Source organism: Neofelis nebulosa, chromosome 15 (genome assembly GCF_028018385.1).
Source record: "Neofelis nebulosa isolate mNeoNeb1 chromosome 15, mNeoNeb1.pri, whole genome shotgun sequence".
NCBI classification, from domain to species: Eukaryota; Metazoa; Chordata; class Mammalia; order Carnivora; family Felidae; genus Neofelis; species Neofelis nebulosa.
In genome coordinates, this window is record NC_080796.1 from 28,702,137 (window position 1) to 28,718,213 (window position 16,077).

At 38.1% G+C, this 16,077-nt stretch overlaps 1 protein-coding gene across 3 annotated transcripts in view; it reads right to left on the reverse strand.

The window, feature by feature from the left end:
* Nucleotides 1-7,507: 7,507 nt before the first annotated feature.
* Nucleotides 7,508-16,077, reverse strand: part of HMCN1 (hemicentin 1) — a 481,286-nt gene continuing 472,716 nt past the window's right edge. For all 3 annotated transcript variants that reach the window (XM_058700608.1, XM_058700606.1, XM_058700609.1), the window contains 2 exons: nucleotides 10,692-10,818; nucleotides 7,508-8,948 (listed from right to left, as the gene is read on the reverse strand). In XM_058700608.1, coding sequence (XP_058556591.1) covers nucleotides 8,582-8,948; nucleotides 10,692-10,818 — 494 coding nt within the window. In that variant the 3' untranslated portion in view covers nucleotides 7,508-8,581. The remainder of the gene's footprint in view (nucleotides 8,949-10,691; nucleotides 10,819-16,077) is intronic.

Genomic DNA, 16,077 nt, shown 5'->3' on the forward strand with positions numbered 1-16,077 from the left:
AATAGGTGTTAACTCTTCCTTAAATGTTTGATAGAATTCCCCTGGAAAGCCATCTGGCCCTGGATTCTTGTTTTTTGGCAGATTTTTGATTACTAATTCGATTTCCTTGCTGGTAATGGGTCTGCTCAAATTTTCTATTTCTTCCTGTTTCAGTTTTGGTAGTGTATATGTTTCTAGGAATTTGTCCATTTCTTCCAGATTACACATTTTATTGGCCTATAGTTGCTCATAATATTCTCTTATTATTGTTTTTATTTCTGTTGTGTTGGTTGTGATCTCTCCTCTTTCATTCTTGATTTTATTTATTTGGGTCTTTCCTTTTTCTTTTTGATCAAACTGGCTAGTGGTTTATCAATTTTGTTAATTCTTTCAAAGAACAAGCTCCTGGTTTTGTTGATCTGTACTACTGTTTTTTTTGTTTCAATAGCATTCATATCTGTTCTAATCTTTGTTATTTCCTGTCTTCTGCTGGCTTTGGGTTTTATTTGCTGTTCTTTTTCCAGATGCTTAAGGCAGAAGGTTAGGTTACACAACCTGAAAGATCTGAGATCTTTCTTCCTTCTTTAGGAAGGCCTGGATTGCTATAAACTTTCCTCTTATGACCACCTTTGCTGCATCACAGAGATTTTGGGTTGTGGTATTATCATTTTCACTGACTTCCATATACTTTTTAATTTCCTCTTTAACTGCTTGGTTACCCCATTCATTCTTTAGTAGGATGTTCTTCACTCTCCAAGTGTTTGTGACCTTTCCAAATTTTTTCTTGTGGTTGATTTCGAGTTTCATAGCATTGTGGTCTGAAAATATGCACGGTATAATCTTGATCTTCTTGTACTTATTTAGGGATGCTTTGTGTCCCAGTATATGGTCTATTCTGGAGAATGTTCCATGTGCACTGGAGAAGAATATATATTCTGCTGCTTTAGGATGAAATGTTCTGAATATATCTATTAAGGCCATCTGGTCCAGTTCAAAGCCATTGTTTCCTTGTTGATTTTTTGTTTAATTTTCTTTCACGTTTATTTTATTTTTGAGAGACAGAAGGAATGGGGTAGGGTCAGAGAGAGAAGGAGATGCAGAATCCAAAGTAGGCTCCGGGTTCCACACTGTCAGCACAGAGCCCGACATGGGGCTTGAACTCACGAACCGTGAGATCATGACTGAGCTGAAGTCAGATACTTAACAGACTGAGCCACCCAGGAGCCCCAATCCTTGTTGATTTTTTTGATTAGATGATCATGCCATTGCTGTGAGTGGGGTGTTGAAGTCTTCTACTATTATGGTATTACTATCGATGAGTTTCTTTATGTTTGTGATTAGTTGATTTATATATTTGGGTGTTTCACATTTGGTGCATAAGTGTTTACAATTGTTAGGTCTTCTTGGTGGACAGACCCCTTGATTATGATATAATGCCCTTCTGCATCTCTTGATACAGTCTTTATTTTAAAGTCTAGATTGTCTGATATAAGTATGGCTACTCCGGCTTTCTTTTGTTGACCATTAGCATGATAGATGGTTCTCCATCCCCTTACTTTCAATCTGAAGGTGGCTTTAGGTCTAAAGTGGGTCTCTTGTAAACAGCATATAGATGGATCTTGTTTTCTTATCCATTCTGTTACCCTATGTCTTTTGATTGGAGCATTGAGTCCATTGATGTTTAGAGTGAGTACTGAAAGATATGAATTTATTGTCATTATGATGCTTGTAGAGTTGGAGTTTCTGGTGATGTTCTCTGGTCCCTTCTAATCTTTGTTGCTTTTGGCATTTATTTATTTATATATGTATATTTTCATCTTTTCTCCCCTCAGAGTGCCCCTTCAAATTTCTTGCAGGGCTGGTGTAGTGGTCCCAAACTCCTCTAATGTTTGTTTGTCTGGGAAACTTTTTATCTCTCCTTCTATTTTGAATGGCAGCCTTGCTGGGTAAAGAATTCTTGGCTGCATATTTTTCTGATTCAGCACACTGAATATATCCCGCCACTCCCTTCTGGCCTGCCAAGTTTCTGTGGATAAGTCTGCTGCAAATCTGATCTGTCTTCCCTTGTATGTTAGGGACTTTTTCTCCCTTGCTGCTTTCATGATTCTCTCCTGGCCTGAGTATTTTGTGAATTTGACTATGATATGCCTTGCTGATGGTCAGTTTTTGTTGAATCTAATGGGGATCCTCTGTGCTTCCTGGATTTTGATGTCTGTGTCTTCCTCCAGGTTAGGAAAGTTTTCCCCTATGATTTGCTCACATAACCCTTCCACCCCTATTTTTCTATCTTCCTCTTCTGGGACCCCTATGATCCTGATGTTCCTTTTTAATGAGTCACTGCTTTCTCTAATTCTTAAATCGAGCTCTTTTGCCTTCATCTCCCTCTTTTTCTCTGCTTCGTTATTCTCTAGAAGTTTGTCCTCTATATCACTGATTGTCTGTTCTGCCTCGTCCATCCTTGCTGCCGCTGCATCCATCTGTGATTGCAGCTCAGTTATAGCATTTTTCATTTCATTCAGGCTATTTTTTACTTCTTTTATCTCTGCAGAAAGGTATTCTAGCCTATTTTCGACCCCAGGTAGTATTCTTATTATCGTGATTCTAAATTCTGGTTCAGACATCTTGCTTGTATCTGTGTTGGTTAAATCCCTGGCTGTCCTTTCTTCGTGCTCTTTTGGGGTGAATTCCTTCATTTTGTCAGTTTGAAGGGAGAAAAGGAATTAATGAGGTAGAAAATTGAAATTAAAAAAAATTAAAATTAAAAAATATTAAAATTAAAAATTAATAACACACACACACAAATTGAATAGATGATGCTAGATCCTAGGTGTGTTTTGGTCTGGGTGTTGAAAGTGGTTTGACAGATTAGAGAGAAAAAGGCGGGAGAGGAAAAAAAAGGAAGAACAAGAAAAAAAATCATTTGAGAATTTGAAGAAATGAATACACTGAAGTAGACTAAAATGAGATGATGGGGGTAAAATAGAATTTGAAAAAATATACACAAAAGTAAAGAATATAGTAGAAATAAATTAAAGAAAAATATTTTTAATAAAAATTAAAAATAAATATAAATTTGTCTTTTTCTGTATTCAAGAAAAAAAAATGAAAAAAGAGAAAAGATAAAAAGGAAAAATAAGAAAAAAAGAAAAAGAAAGGACATCGTTTGAAAATTTGAAAAAGTGAATAAACTGTAGTAGACTATGATAAAATGATGGAAGTAAAATAGAATTTGAAAAAATTTACATAAAAGCAAAACATATAGTAATAAATATTAAATAAAAATATTTTTGATAGAAATTGAAAGTAAAAATGAAGTTTTTCTCTTTTTGCATTCAAGAAAAAGAAAAGAAACAAAAAAGAAAAAAGAAAAAGAAAAAAAGGAAATTGTTTGAAAATTTGAAAAGGTGAATACACTGTAGTAGTCTAAAATAAAATGATGAGAGTAAAATAGAATTAGAAAACATTTACACAAAAGTGAAAAATATAGTAATAAAAATTAAAGAAAAATATTTTTAATAAAAATTGAAAATAAAAATGAATTTTTTCTTTTTCTGTATTCAAGAAAAAGAAAAGAATGTAAAAGACAAAAAGAAAAAAAAAAGAAAATAAGAAAGAAAGAAAATTGAATAGATGAACCTACTAACAGATTGAAGTAGGACTGAAATTGCTTTGTTTTCCCCTAGAAGTCAGTCTTTGTAGCTCTTTAGTCCATAAACCAAGCCAGCGGTGAGACTTGTGTTCTTGAAGAGCAAAGTTGCCTAGTTGGGCGGGGCTCAGTGTAACAGCTCCGCTGTCCACTAGATGGCGCTGCTGGCCTACTGGGGTGGATTGTTGCAGTGCTCATAGGTGCTAATGCGCATGTGCAGGAACAGTGAAAATGGCGCCTCCCAGTTACCCAGTCTGTTCTCCCAGATCAATCGCATACCCGTCCTCTGTCTTCAGCTCTTGTCCACTCCCGCTTCTTCACTCTCCGTGACCAGGCCCCAGGCAGCACCTCTCTCCCGAGTTCTGTCTCAGACGCGGCTGTTTTCCCCGGCCCCTTACTTCTGACAGACTGCGGCTTTGACCCGTTCTGCCTCTCTGCGGGAGGGTTTCACCGAGCAAGGCCGAATGTCTGCGGCACCCAGGAACGCTTGCTGGACCCTGCTGCTGCTGGTGCCCCGAGACTGCGGCCACGTGCCAGCCCCACCCCCCACCCCCCACCCCCGAAAAAGTTTGTGAGACAGTGAGCAGCAGCGTTTTAGGGATTCTGGAAAATCACAACACATATCTGGCACCAGGCTTCACCCTTAAGGACCTTGCCCCAGCACCAACAAATGTGGCCGCCTTCCGGGGTCTGCTGGGACCAGGGGGGCTTCAACAGTCTCTACCAAATGTCCTTCCAGCAGTGGAACCGCTTTTCCCCGTGTGGCCTGAGAACCTCCCGGACCCCACTCTGTTCCTGGGGATTCACCCTTCCCACCAGAGCATCGCCAGGTAAGGAGCTGCGGAGTTGCAGCCTTTGAGCTCTCCTTGTTTACAGTCTTAATGGGATTTAAACTGTCTCCTTTCTCCTTTCTCCCTTTTTAGTTTAGTCCCTGCGGCTGTTTCCAATTTTCCACTTTCTCACCAGCTGCTTTTGGGGAGGGGTGCTTTTCCCGTATTCTTTCCCCCTCCCCAGCCCTTGTACTCTCTCCGCCCACAAAATTGGTTCCCTATCCTCTGGGGTTTCTCACTCCCCAAATTCATCTCTCCACACCGCATATCTGCTGAATTCTGTGGTTCAGGTTGTGCATATTGTTGTGTTAATCCTCCAGTTTTCTAGGTGTGTAGGATGGTTTAGTGTTGGTCTAGCTGTATTTCAAGGATGTGAGACACACAAAAAACTACCATGCTGGGGCGCCTGGGTGGCGCAGTCGGTTAAGCGTCCGACTTCAGCCAGGTCACGATCTCGCGGTCCGTGAGTTCGAGCCCCGCGTCAGGCTCTGGGCCGATGGCTCGGAGCCTGGAGCCTGTTTCCGATTCTGTGTCTCCCTCTCTCTCTGCCCCTCCCCCGTTCATGCTCTGTCTCTCTCTGTCCCAAAAATAAATAAAAAACGTTGAAAAAAAAATTAAAAAAAAAAACTACCATGCTGTTCCATCATCTTGGCTCCTCCCCCTCTTGTGATATTTTTTCTATTTTTTTGGTATTTTAAATTATTTTTTCAAGTTTTAAATTCTAGTTGGTCAGCATATAGTGTAATATTAGTTGGAAGAGTAGAATCTAGTGATTCATCACTTACATATAATACCTAGTACTTATCAAAAGAAGTGCCCTCCTTAATACTCATCACCCATTTAACCCATTCCCCTCCCTCACTTCCCCTCCAGCAACTCTTAGTTTGTTCTTTATAGTTAAGAATCTGTTTTATGGTTTGCCTCTGTTTCTTTCCCCTCCCACCCAGTGTTCATGTTTTGTTTCTTAAATTTCACATGCATGCAATCATATGGTATTTATCTCTGACTGACTTATTTCACTTAGCATAAAATACTATAGCTCCATTTATGATGCTGCAAATGGCAAGATTTCATTCTTTTTTTATGGCTGAGTAATAGTCCGTTTTATATATATATATATATATATATATATATATATATATATATACACACACACACACACACACCACAACCTCTTTATCTACTCATCAGTTGACGGACATTTGGACTCTTTCCATAATTTGGCTATTGTTGATAATGCTATAAACATCAGGGTACATGTATCCTTTTGAATCAATATTTTTGTATCCTTTGGGTAAATATCTAGTAATGCAATTGCTGGAATAAGGGTAGCTCTATTTTTAACTTTTTGAGGAATCTCCATACTGTTTTCCAGAGTGGCAGCACCAATTTGTATTCCCAACCACAGTGTAAGAGGGTTCCTCTTTCTCCATATCCTCACCAACATCTGTTATTTCCTGTGTTGTTAATTTTAGCCATTCTGACAGGTATGAGGTGATATTTCACTGTAGTTTTGATTTGTGTTTCCCTGATAATGACTGATGTTGAGCATATTTTCATGTATCTGTTAGCCATCTGGATGTCTTCTTTGGAAAAATGTGCATTCATGTCTTTTGCCCATTTCTTAACTGGATTATTTCTATTTTGGGGTGTTGAGTTTGATAAGTGTATATATATATATATATATATATATATATATATATATATATATATATTGGATACTAACCCTTTATCTTATACGTCATTTGGAAATATCTTCTCCCATTCTGAAGGTTGCCTCCTACTGCTGTCTAGTAGGCAAGAGAACGCACATGCTAAGCAACCATAATACGAAATACAAGGTTACAAGTGACATAATAGAGGTACATAGAAAGTATGTGAGTTTAGGTGCAGAAGAGGGGTCTTTTGGGTCTTTTGTTTAAAGGATCGGGGAAGACTGGATGGATGATTTGGCATCAAACAGAGCTTGGCAGCTGGGTTAGAGTAGAGTACGTGGAGTTGGAAAGGACAGCATGCCAATAAGTGAAAATAGAAGAAACACTGATCGTGGGAAGGACCAGGTTTAAAAAAAATCTGTTGCAGTGGTTACTTTAAAAAATATAGTAAATATGAATTACAAAAAAAAAACCCCACTCAAAATACAAGCTTCATTTTTTTTTTTTGGTTTTGTTATTGAATTGTAAAGACATAAATGGTTGTAGGTCTACAAGCAATGAAAGGTGATAAGCGTTGGTCCTGAGAAGGCTTAGAGTCTTTTGCAAGGGTTTCAGGAGAGACTGTTATAGGTTGTTTAGACAAAGAAGACTAACTTCCTAGACAGAGAGGAAGAGATGTTTCTGTTGGCATGGAAAACACATCAGATTTGGAATTCAGGGATTCCAGCTTCATCAAAATCTGCTCATTTGACTCGGTCTCAAATTTGGGGGTCACAGTTCCTTTTTAATCACTGCTTTAACACAAGAGAAAGTGTGAGAGTAGGAATTAAATTTGTATTGTTATCCAGCTACTGCCAGAATTGGACCTTTGGTCTGGTTTTTAGAAAACTTGGCTCTGCAGTTCTAAGAGATAAGGGTTTCTTTCAGATCATCATTCAACTTTATATACTTTTTGCAGAACTTTAGTTGAGAATTTAAAGCCCTAAACCCATTATTTTCTTTCTCCATGTTTTCCAGTGCACTTACAAGTAACCAACCCATCAACTAGTCTCCATTTTCACTAAGCGATTTATAGGAGTAAATATTTGATTGTTCAAGGCCATGTCTTCCATAGTCCCTTGGTTAGAAGTGTCTATTGGCGATAAGTTACGCACAATTTTGGCACCATATCCCATTAACAACCAGAGTCCACTTTACCACTTGAGATGGGTTATTAATACCATTAAGTCTGATGATATCACAGAATTAAAGTTAATGCATATCCAATTCAGAGAATCCATTTAAAGTCTGTTTCAGTCTGGCTATGTCTGACACACACACAGAGGTGTGTGCATATGTGACTATAAACTTTAACAGCTTATATAGCTGTAAGGAAACAAACTAAGTTTTCAAAAAGGTTAAGAAAAGGGATGTGAAAATTTTATTTAGGCTGGTTTTACTGTAACATTGTTTTTTGCTTTATAAAATAATTTTATAAAAGAGTCCATCAAGATATTATATAGAAAATACACCAAGGTAATATATATATACATTTCATAAAAATAGAATACATCTTGAGAATTGCTTCCAGAGTCTGTTACCACCATGTACAGTGTATTGACGTTCAACATTTATGCTAATTTGAACATACAAGATTTTCAAGAAAAACAAAGGAAACTGTCCCATTGGTATTTGTAAAAATTGTTTCCAATTGACAGGAAAATAAAATACTGGAATGTAAAAGCTATAGAGCTAACTGAAAGGAAGGTTGTATCAAAAGGCTAGGGCAAAGATCCATGCCATGAACAATCATCTGAGGACAAAATTATATTTTTTCTATTATCATATGTGGTCCATCTCATTTCACAAAACCACTGAAAATAATATCCTTCTTTTGGATGTTCAATCTACGTGAACACCATTTGGTATCAAAAAAACATTCTAGAAGCTGTACTATATTTCTCAAATGAGTGGTGCTTCTTTTTCCCTTAAAGTGTAAATAGGTGTATAAATCCCACTATAAAGTATGAATACTTAAAAAAAGCATCTTCATAAGTTACTTAATAAGCTTTGATCAAACACATAGCAGCCAGTTTTATTATTCTAAAATGCTCAAAAATCCATTGGCTTTGAATGAGTTATTTTTGTTTTCATTTCTTTTTTTTTAAGGAAAACTATCTTAGCTCTTATACTACAATAAAACATCACTGATATGTCCTTCTAAGATGTTCAGAATAATCTTTGGAAAGTAACTGTTCCAGTGTAATAAATAAAGAAAATAATAAGGGACTTTTCTAGACTTTACCAAAAGAAATGACCATGGTGGGTTCATGAAAATACCTCAGCGGCACCAAGGAAGGCACACAAAACAGAGCATAGCACCATTTTCAAGTTGCCAAGATTGCAACTGTTCAGGAGATGGTAATCTGGAAGGGGACTTGATACCCATGATTAATGCAGTTTAAATATTGGATTAGGCTCTGGAGGACTTCTTAGTATGGATAGGCAGACACAGCTATATATACTATGAATGTGGTCTGATATTCAATGGTCCCATTGGCACTGTAGGATGAGGCTCGAACCCTCATGCGGTAGGTCTCTGGTTCTCGCAAAGGTCGTGTTGTATACACCACTCCTTTCAGGTTTTCGTCCCTTAAGGCAAAAGGAACAGTCTGTTCCACATCTACCATGAGGAAAGTTGTCCTGGGATGCATCACTCCATCCTGCGTGTATGCAACCAGCCGGATTAAATCTTGATTGGCAGCTATTCCAAATGGGAGTGAGACAAGTTTGTATTCCAAGGCATATGGGCTCAAGGCACATTCCAAATCATTGGGTGGACAGTTCTTGAGGCAGAACCTAAGGACGACAAACGCATGAAATGCATATAGTTATCTGGCTTGGAAGCAGGAGAGGGCATGAGGCAGCTGACCAGGATCCATGACAACTTTTAGGCATTAAAGGGAGTAGACAGTCTGACTGCAAGAGCAATAGGCCACCCCACATTCTCGGTCACTAACTCAAACCAGATGCCAGATGTCTGTGAGAGCATGCTGGTCTAGAGTCAAATATCTATCTCTCAGTTTCATTAAAATCAGAAGTTTTTGAACCACTGAAGTAAGTATGAGTACCACAACAGTGTCTTTAAAATGGAAAGTCAATTTTGGAAATAGAAGCATCTTATGTACATATACTGGAAACAAGTACTTTTTAATGAAAGGAACACAAGCTATTTTTAAATTGTAACATCTATCCCAAGACTGAAAGCTGAAATAGAATATAGTAATGTTTGGTTTATTTTTCTAAAAATAATGAAAGGTCAACTAAGATTCGTGGTTGGGGGGGGGGGGAAGCGCTTCCTTTTGCATTTGTTTTCCACATTATTTTAGATTACAAATACTACGTTTTCTTTTTTCAGAGCCCACACTGGCTGTTTTTGAGGCATCATGACTTTTAAGTTGTCTGCCAGAAATCACTGGTAATGGAGAGTAAAATTTAAAAACAATGCACAAAGGACTATTTTCTGAAGATATGGATTCTTCAGTCATAGTATTTTTAGATGTTTCCCAAGTCAATATTTTTAATTTTCTCCCTCACTTTCCTATTCCTCACCCCCCCCCCCAAACAATTATGAATAGGTTTTCAGTGGATTGTGGGCAGTCCACACTTGGTCCTGTTACAGTAACTTGGTAGTCACTGTTGAGAGGAAAAACAAAGTGTGAGCTCCAACCAGCATTTGGTTTCAGAACCGCCTTCTTAATGGGTCTTATTCATGACTACCACTATCTCTGTTTTCAAGCACCCCATTGACTTGGTACCTGAACAGAGTATGACATTTCTGTAAAAGGTGGGAGAAAACAGAAGAGTAGTTTTTTTGGAACTCAGAAAAGATACTGTTTCAGACAGCAGGAAATGTAAGCAAGACGATATATGAATGGGCAGACTATTGACTCATCCTTGCTCATCAGCATTCTCTCATGGAGTCACAGTGAGTCAACATAATTAGAGCCAAGGTACTTCTTGGAATGCTTTAAGTGCTGAGAGCCCTTAAAACCCTGAGGCAACACGAACGGAAACTAGAAAATTTCAAAGTCAGGCTCTATCACCCCATAAAACTCTCACTGCTGAGGCAGAATTCTAGATGTGGCATGGCGGATTACATACTGTGGAGACAGTCCGGGAAAACCTTGGCAGACAAAAGTGATAGTTTAGGCTACAGTGGCTGCTGCAGGATGAGCTCATTTCATACCCATTCACTGTAACTCCATATACCCTTGGGCTTATTGACTTGGTGTGAATTACATATGCCTACAGACAGGGCTTGTTGGTTGAGGAGAGAAAGCTTTTCAAAAGTATTCCTGGGACTGGGGAGCCTGGGTGGATCAGTCAGTTGAGCGTCCGACTCTTGATTTCGGCTCAGGTCATGATCTCACGGTTCGTGAGTTCGAGCCCCACTTTGGGCTCTGCGCTGACAGTGCAGAGCCTGCTTGAGATTCTCTCTCTCCCTCTCTCTCTGTTCCTCCCCGGCTTGTGTTCTCTCTCTCAAAGTAAGTAAACAAACTTAAAAGAAAAGTATTTCTGTGAAGAGGAGGCAAGACGTACCCTGAAACAGGATCCCGTTGGTAGTTGGGTGGACAGGGGGTATCGATGCACTGGTAGCTTCCTCTCATGTTGAAGCACATGCGATTTGGCCCACAGCGCACACTCTGCTCCAGACACTCATCAACATCTAGCAAACATCACAAGGAACACACAGCATCAGCAACTTGGGTCAGAGCTGGCCATCAGAGCAGGGGTTGTGGCTATGTGACCGAAATGGTGAGGGCTAACCTCCTTCTCCCCATGAATGAATTCATCCCTAAGTTTTTTCAACCACATAGTGGGGAATACCTAGGCTTTTTCAACCATAAAGTGGGGAATCCTGATACTGGCTGTGCTATTACCCATACTGCTTTGGGGACATACATATTTTTTGTAACATATGTGAAAGGCCATTGAAAAATAAAAGCTATAAAAGTAGAAGGGACGCTATTAAGCTATCATTTGGGAAACAGACTGCATTTGAGTTTTTTAAAGCAACTAATACTTTAAATTCATGAAAAACAAGCTAAAAATTTAAAGGACACTTGTGAACCTTCCTGTGAAGTGAAGAATCTCTTTATAATGTGAGTGATCCTTCCTGGTATTTTGTTTTAGAAGTTCAAAATGTCGAGTGGGAGGTAGGGTAGTGGACATTAAAGTAGTCAAGTGATAAATTCAGGGGAGATTGTACAGGTTAGTCAGATCTTGTGGAGAGAGAGAGAATTTAGAAAAAAAACCAAAACCAGGATCAAATGAATGACCCAAGAACCATAATCCAAGTTTAATCAAATCTGAACTGTGGAGAATCCATCCTCAGGTGTTATGGGTGTGGGGTGCACTCTCTATGGTTAATAGCTCTCCCTAGGGTAATGGGAAAACATGCAAACGAAATGCCGTTTATTTTGTTGCTTTCTATACCAAGTTGGTAAATAGAAACCCTTAAATCACTATAATTAAGAGAGATCAAGGGGTGCCTGGGTGGCTTAGTTGGTTAAGCATCCGACTTTGGCTCAGGTCATGATCTCATGGTTTGTGAGTTTGTGCCCCACGTCAGGCTCCATGCAGGCCACTCACAGCCTCCAGCCTGCTTCAGATTCTGTGTTTCCCTCTCTGTCTGCTCTCCCCTGCTCATGCTCTGTCTTTCTCTCTCTCTCTCTCTCAAAACTAAACATTAAAAAATTAAAAAAAAAAAAAAGAAATATCAAGATGGAGCTAAAGGAAACCTTTTTTGAGCTTTCTGAAAATAAATGTTTTTGAGCCATGATTTTTAACTTAGGGTCCATATTCAAGCATCAGGGGATTTATGAATGAAAATCTTTTTGTGTGTGCCTGTGTGAGTGTGTGTATCTGTGTGAGAGAGAAACAGACAGATGGACAGAGTCAGACAGACAGTGAGTACAACATTGAGATTGATGGATTTTCTGGAAGGAGCGTCCATAGAGTTCTACAAAGTTTTTTAGGGATTTTGAGGTCCTCAAGAAACATATTTTAGGGCACTCGTCTCCAGCTGTGGTACCTGCATTCCCCTGGTGGTGGGCGGAAGCTCTTCAGCAGCGGGACAGCAGGCAAATACTTCGGGGAATCAGTTTCCATCCAGAAACACATTTCCCTTATGTTCTCTTTCCTAAAAGCACTCTGCCCAAGAACTTCCTGTGGCCTGGAGTTCTCCTGTCCCCATTCCCATTTAATATCCTTCTTCTGCTTTACAAAAGAAAGGTTTTCACTAATCCTTAGTCTTTTTATGATACCCAAGTGTAAGATGATTCAAAGCACATATTCAGGGTGAGAAAAACTGGTTATTCATATTGATGGTGGCAGGCCTTATTTCACCATTGCTATAAACCAATGGTCTTAGCTCTCTATTTTAAGTCAGATTTCAGAAGTGAGCTGGTTGTCATGGGAACACCTACTTAACACTTTAACTTGAACAGCAAAAATGACCTTAGATTTTTTCTGACAGTCAAGTTGGTTGGTTTAACAATGACTATAGACTTCTAAATTATATAGTGGTCATTCCCCATTAACTGGGTTAAATCAACAGCTCCAAAGTACTGAGGAAAATATATTTAAGGCACATGTACATCAAACAACAAAGCCAGAATTCACAGCCTTTATAACAATTTAAATATGATATGAAACTTTGGAGGTCAGTTTTAAAAATTATGAATGACACACGTATAAGGTTTTCAAATTTCTTTTTGCAGCAGGCAAGCAAAAAATTTGAAGACTACTTATTTTAGATAAAGTCTTAAGTCAATTGGCTGTATATAGGCACCTGGAACACGCCTCCTTCTTTAGTATTTGAATAAACATAGATCTTGATGTACAGAGGAAACAATTACAATTAATTGGAACCAAATCAGTTCTCTGCAGAGGTAGGACCTAAAGGTTAAAACCACTTCTATCATGGAATTGGTGGCCAACACCAATGTGCATGTGAAACTATTATATCATTTTATGGTAGTAAGTGACTTGGTATCTGCATAATGGTATGTATGTGGGACTTGGCTTAAAGTTGTTAGTTCTTTTGTGAACCCTCAAATAACTTGAAATACTGCTATAAAAAAAGAGAAAGGAGAGAAGAAATTCCAAGAGATAGTATTTTATTATGTAAAAAAAAAATTTTTTTTTTTAACGTTTATTTATTTTTGAGACAGAGAGAGACAGAGCATGAATGGGGGAGGGTCAGAGAGAGAGAGAGGGAGACACAGAATCTGAAACAGGCTCCGGGCTCTGAGCAGTCAGCACAGAGCCCGACATGGGGCTCAAACCCACATACTGCGAGATCGTGACCTGAGCCGAAGTCGGACGCTTAACCGACTGAGCCACCCAGGCGCCCCAAGAGATAGTATTTTAACCATGGACAATAAATGTTAAATTTTATTTCTGAATTATTTACTATTTGTATTTCTGTCTCAAAAATGAGCACTTTAGATTTGGTTTCAAGTATATTCTGTTTTATAGGAAATGACAGTATAATTATTTCCTTTAAACTTGCTAATAGTTTTCACAAAGTAAAAAGATGTTGAGCTATAGTGATATGGAGTAAATCACTTACTTGACTTTGTAGTTACTTAGATGTGCTGATATAAAACATAATGTGCTTTCTAGGACTAGTTTTCCTACAGGAATAGAAGGCAGAATGAAACAAATTTTTATTACACTGAAATCTTGACTGTTGTCTCTGAACCAATTTCTAATTATGATTTTATCTATCAGAAGGGTGTTATCTCCTTGGCAAAATGAGATTATCTAAGAATGAAGTAAAAGGCCCTTTAGGAAAATGTGAAAGAAATTCAATTAGCCTTATCTTCTTTTTTCTCACAAAAAACATTCACTTCACACTCAACCACCAAATTTAATTTTTGCTCTAATTTTTATGGTGAATTCTTGCAGACATATGGAGGCCAGTGGGCTACAGGGGCCCATGGAAATGGCAGCCTGGAGTCCAGAATCTGGTTACATGTCTGTATGCATAATAAGAGCAGTTATCTTATCACAGATTTCCAATGGCTGAATGTGAATTTATAAAAATAAAAAAAATCTAATATTCAAAGTGTTCACCCTTAGCTCCAGAGTGCACACTTCCCATTGACAAGCTTTCTTTAGTATTTTGGCTTCTGGGCAGGTGGCTCTTTGTCTTTTGTCTACAACCATCTCCTCAGGCTTAAACACCCGACAGGCATTCACTCTGCTTGCTCTGTTCATTTATTCTACTGCCTGGTCTTAAAAAGAGAAGCCAGAAAAGATGGAGAAATCGTGCTGTCTTCTGTTAGCTGACAATGTGATGATGTCTGGTTTTTATTAAATATTACAAGAAAATTACTATGATAGAAATGAAAGGATAGGGATTTTATAACATAAATATTCTGCAAGAAAAGAATACAAGATGAACTGAAAAACTTTAATATTAATAGCTTTAGGACATATGAATGCATTTAACCAAGTGCTTCTGGATACATCAAACAATAATTTAAGATAAACATACTTGAAACATTTGTCTTATAGAAAGAATAATTTAGATTCTTGATAATATTACGGATTCCTTTTTAAAAACTTGGATAAATTAGGGGCGCCTGGGTGGCTCATTCAGTAAGCGTCTGACTTCAGCTCAGGTCATGATCTCGCGGGGTCATGAGTTCAAGCCCCGCATCGGGCTCTCTGCTGACAGCTCAGGGCCTGGAGCCTGTTTCAGATTCTGGGTCTCCCTCTCTCTCTGCTCCTCCCTCACTCACACTCTGTCTCTCTCTCAAAAATAAATAAACATTAAAAAAAATTTTAAAAAAACTTGGATAAATTAGAACACTAATTTCAAATGCAATGCCAATAAAGTGTTTCTAAACGTTTAAAATTAGATTAGTGGGGCTTAAAATTAGCAGAAAGATCTTTTAGTTTCTCCTCTCCGCTTCTTGGGCAAATCATTATCAATCATGTTTTTTGTTTTTCATTTTGTAGTCTGGTGACTTCCACTTTTGACTAGCCTCTCTGTCCTTGTGTAATGTCAGATTCACTTTAATTTCCTTTTTATCACTCAGTTTTATCACTAATGTATAAAGCTTCAAGAATGCACATGTGACTATCAACCTTTTTTCTCTCACAAATGCCTGAAACACTTTCTAAAGCTATAACAAGACTCTAAGTTATTCTTCAGATTGAAGACTGCTTTAAAAGATGTAATTGTTTTCTCTCAAGTCTTTTTTAAAACCACAAAAATATGTAACCCATTTAAATCACAAACATTTCAAGTGACACCTGTTTCTGATTTGTTCCCATTATTTTCCACTCTCTGAAGCACAACTGAAAGTTGAAAAATGTTTTGAACTGAATGAGTGGTGAGGGCATTTAAAGAACAAACTGCCATAATTTAGAAAAAAAGAAAAATTCTCTCATGAGAATATGATACAATATAGCACTTAAAAATCTGGCTAACAGGTTTTGTAATTTGGTTGGTTATTCCAAATGCTTTCCTATCTACTCTGCTTCCTTCCTTGGTGCCTGGCACACTCACAGGAAGTGCAGTGTTAATGTTGGGCATTGCCACTTCTTCAGAGGGTTCTTGGGGTGACAACCTGGGGAGGGTTATAAAACAAGGACAGTTGTAAATGCTCTCACCTTACCCTGATGCTACAGTACAATGACCCTGGTATTCAAAGCATCATAGGAGAGACAAAGGCCCATTCTAGACATTATGAGATCTGTGATCAAGTCCTACCCTTGTTCTTGATTATTCTAGGATATTAATGCTCATGTAATCACTCTGAGAATTTATTATCTGTGGAATGGGTACAAATTATTGCCCTTGACATATCTGTACTGTTGATTAAAATGAGTTAATACTTGCTTTGGAAAAACATGACTATAATGTAATATATTATTCTCGTACTTCAAACCTCAGTAGAAAGTTCTG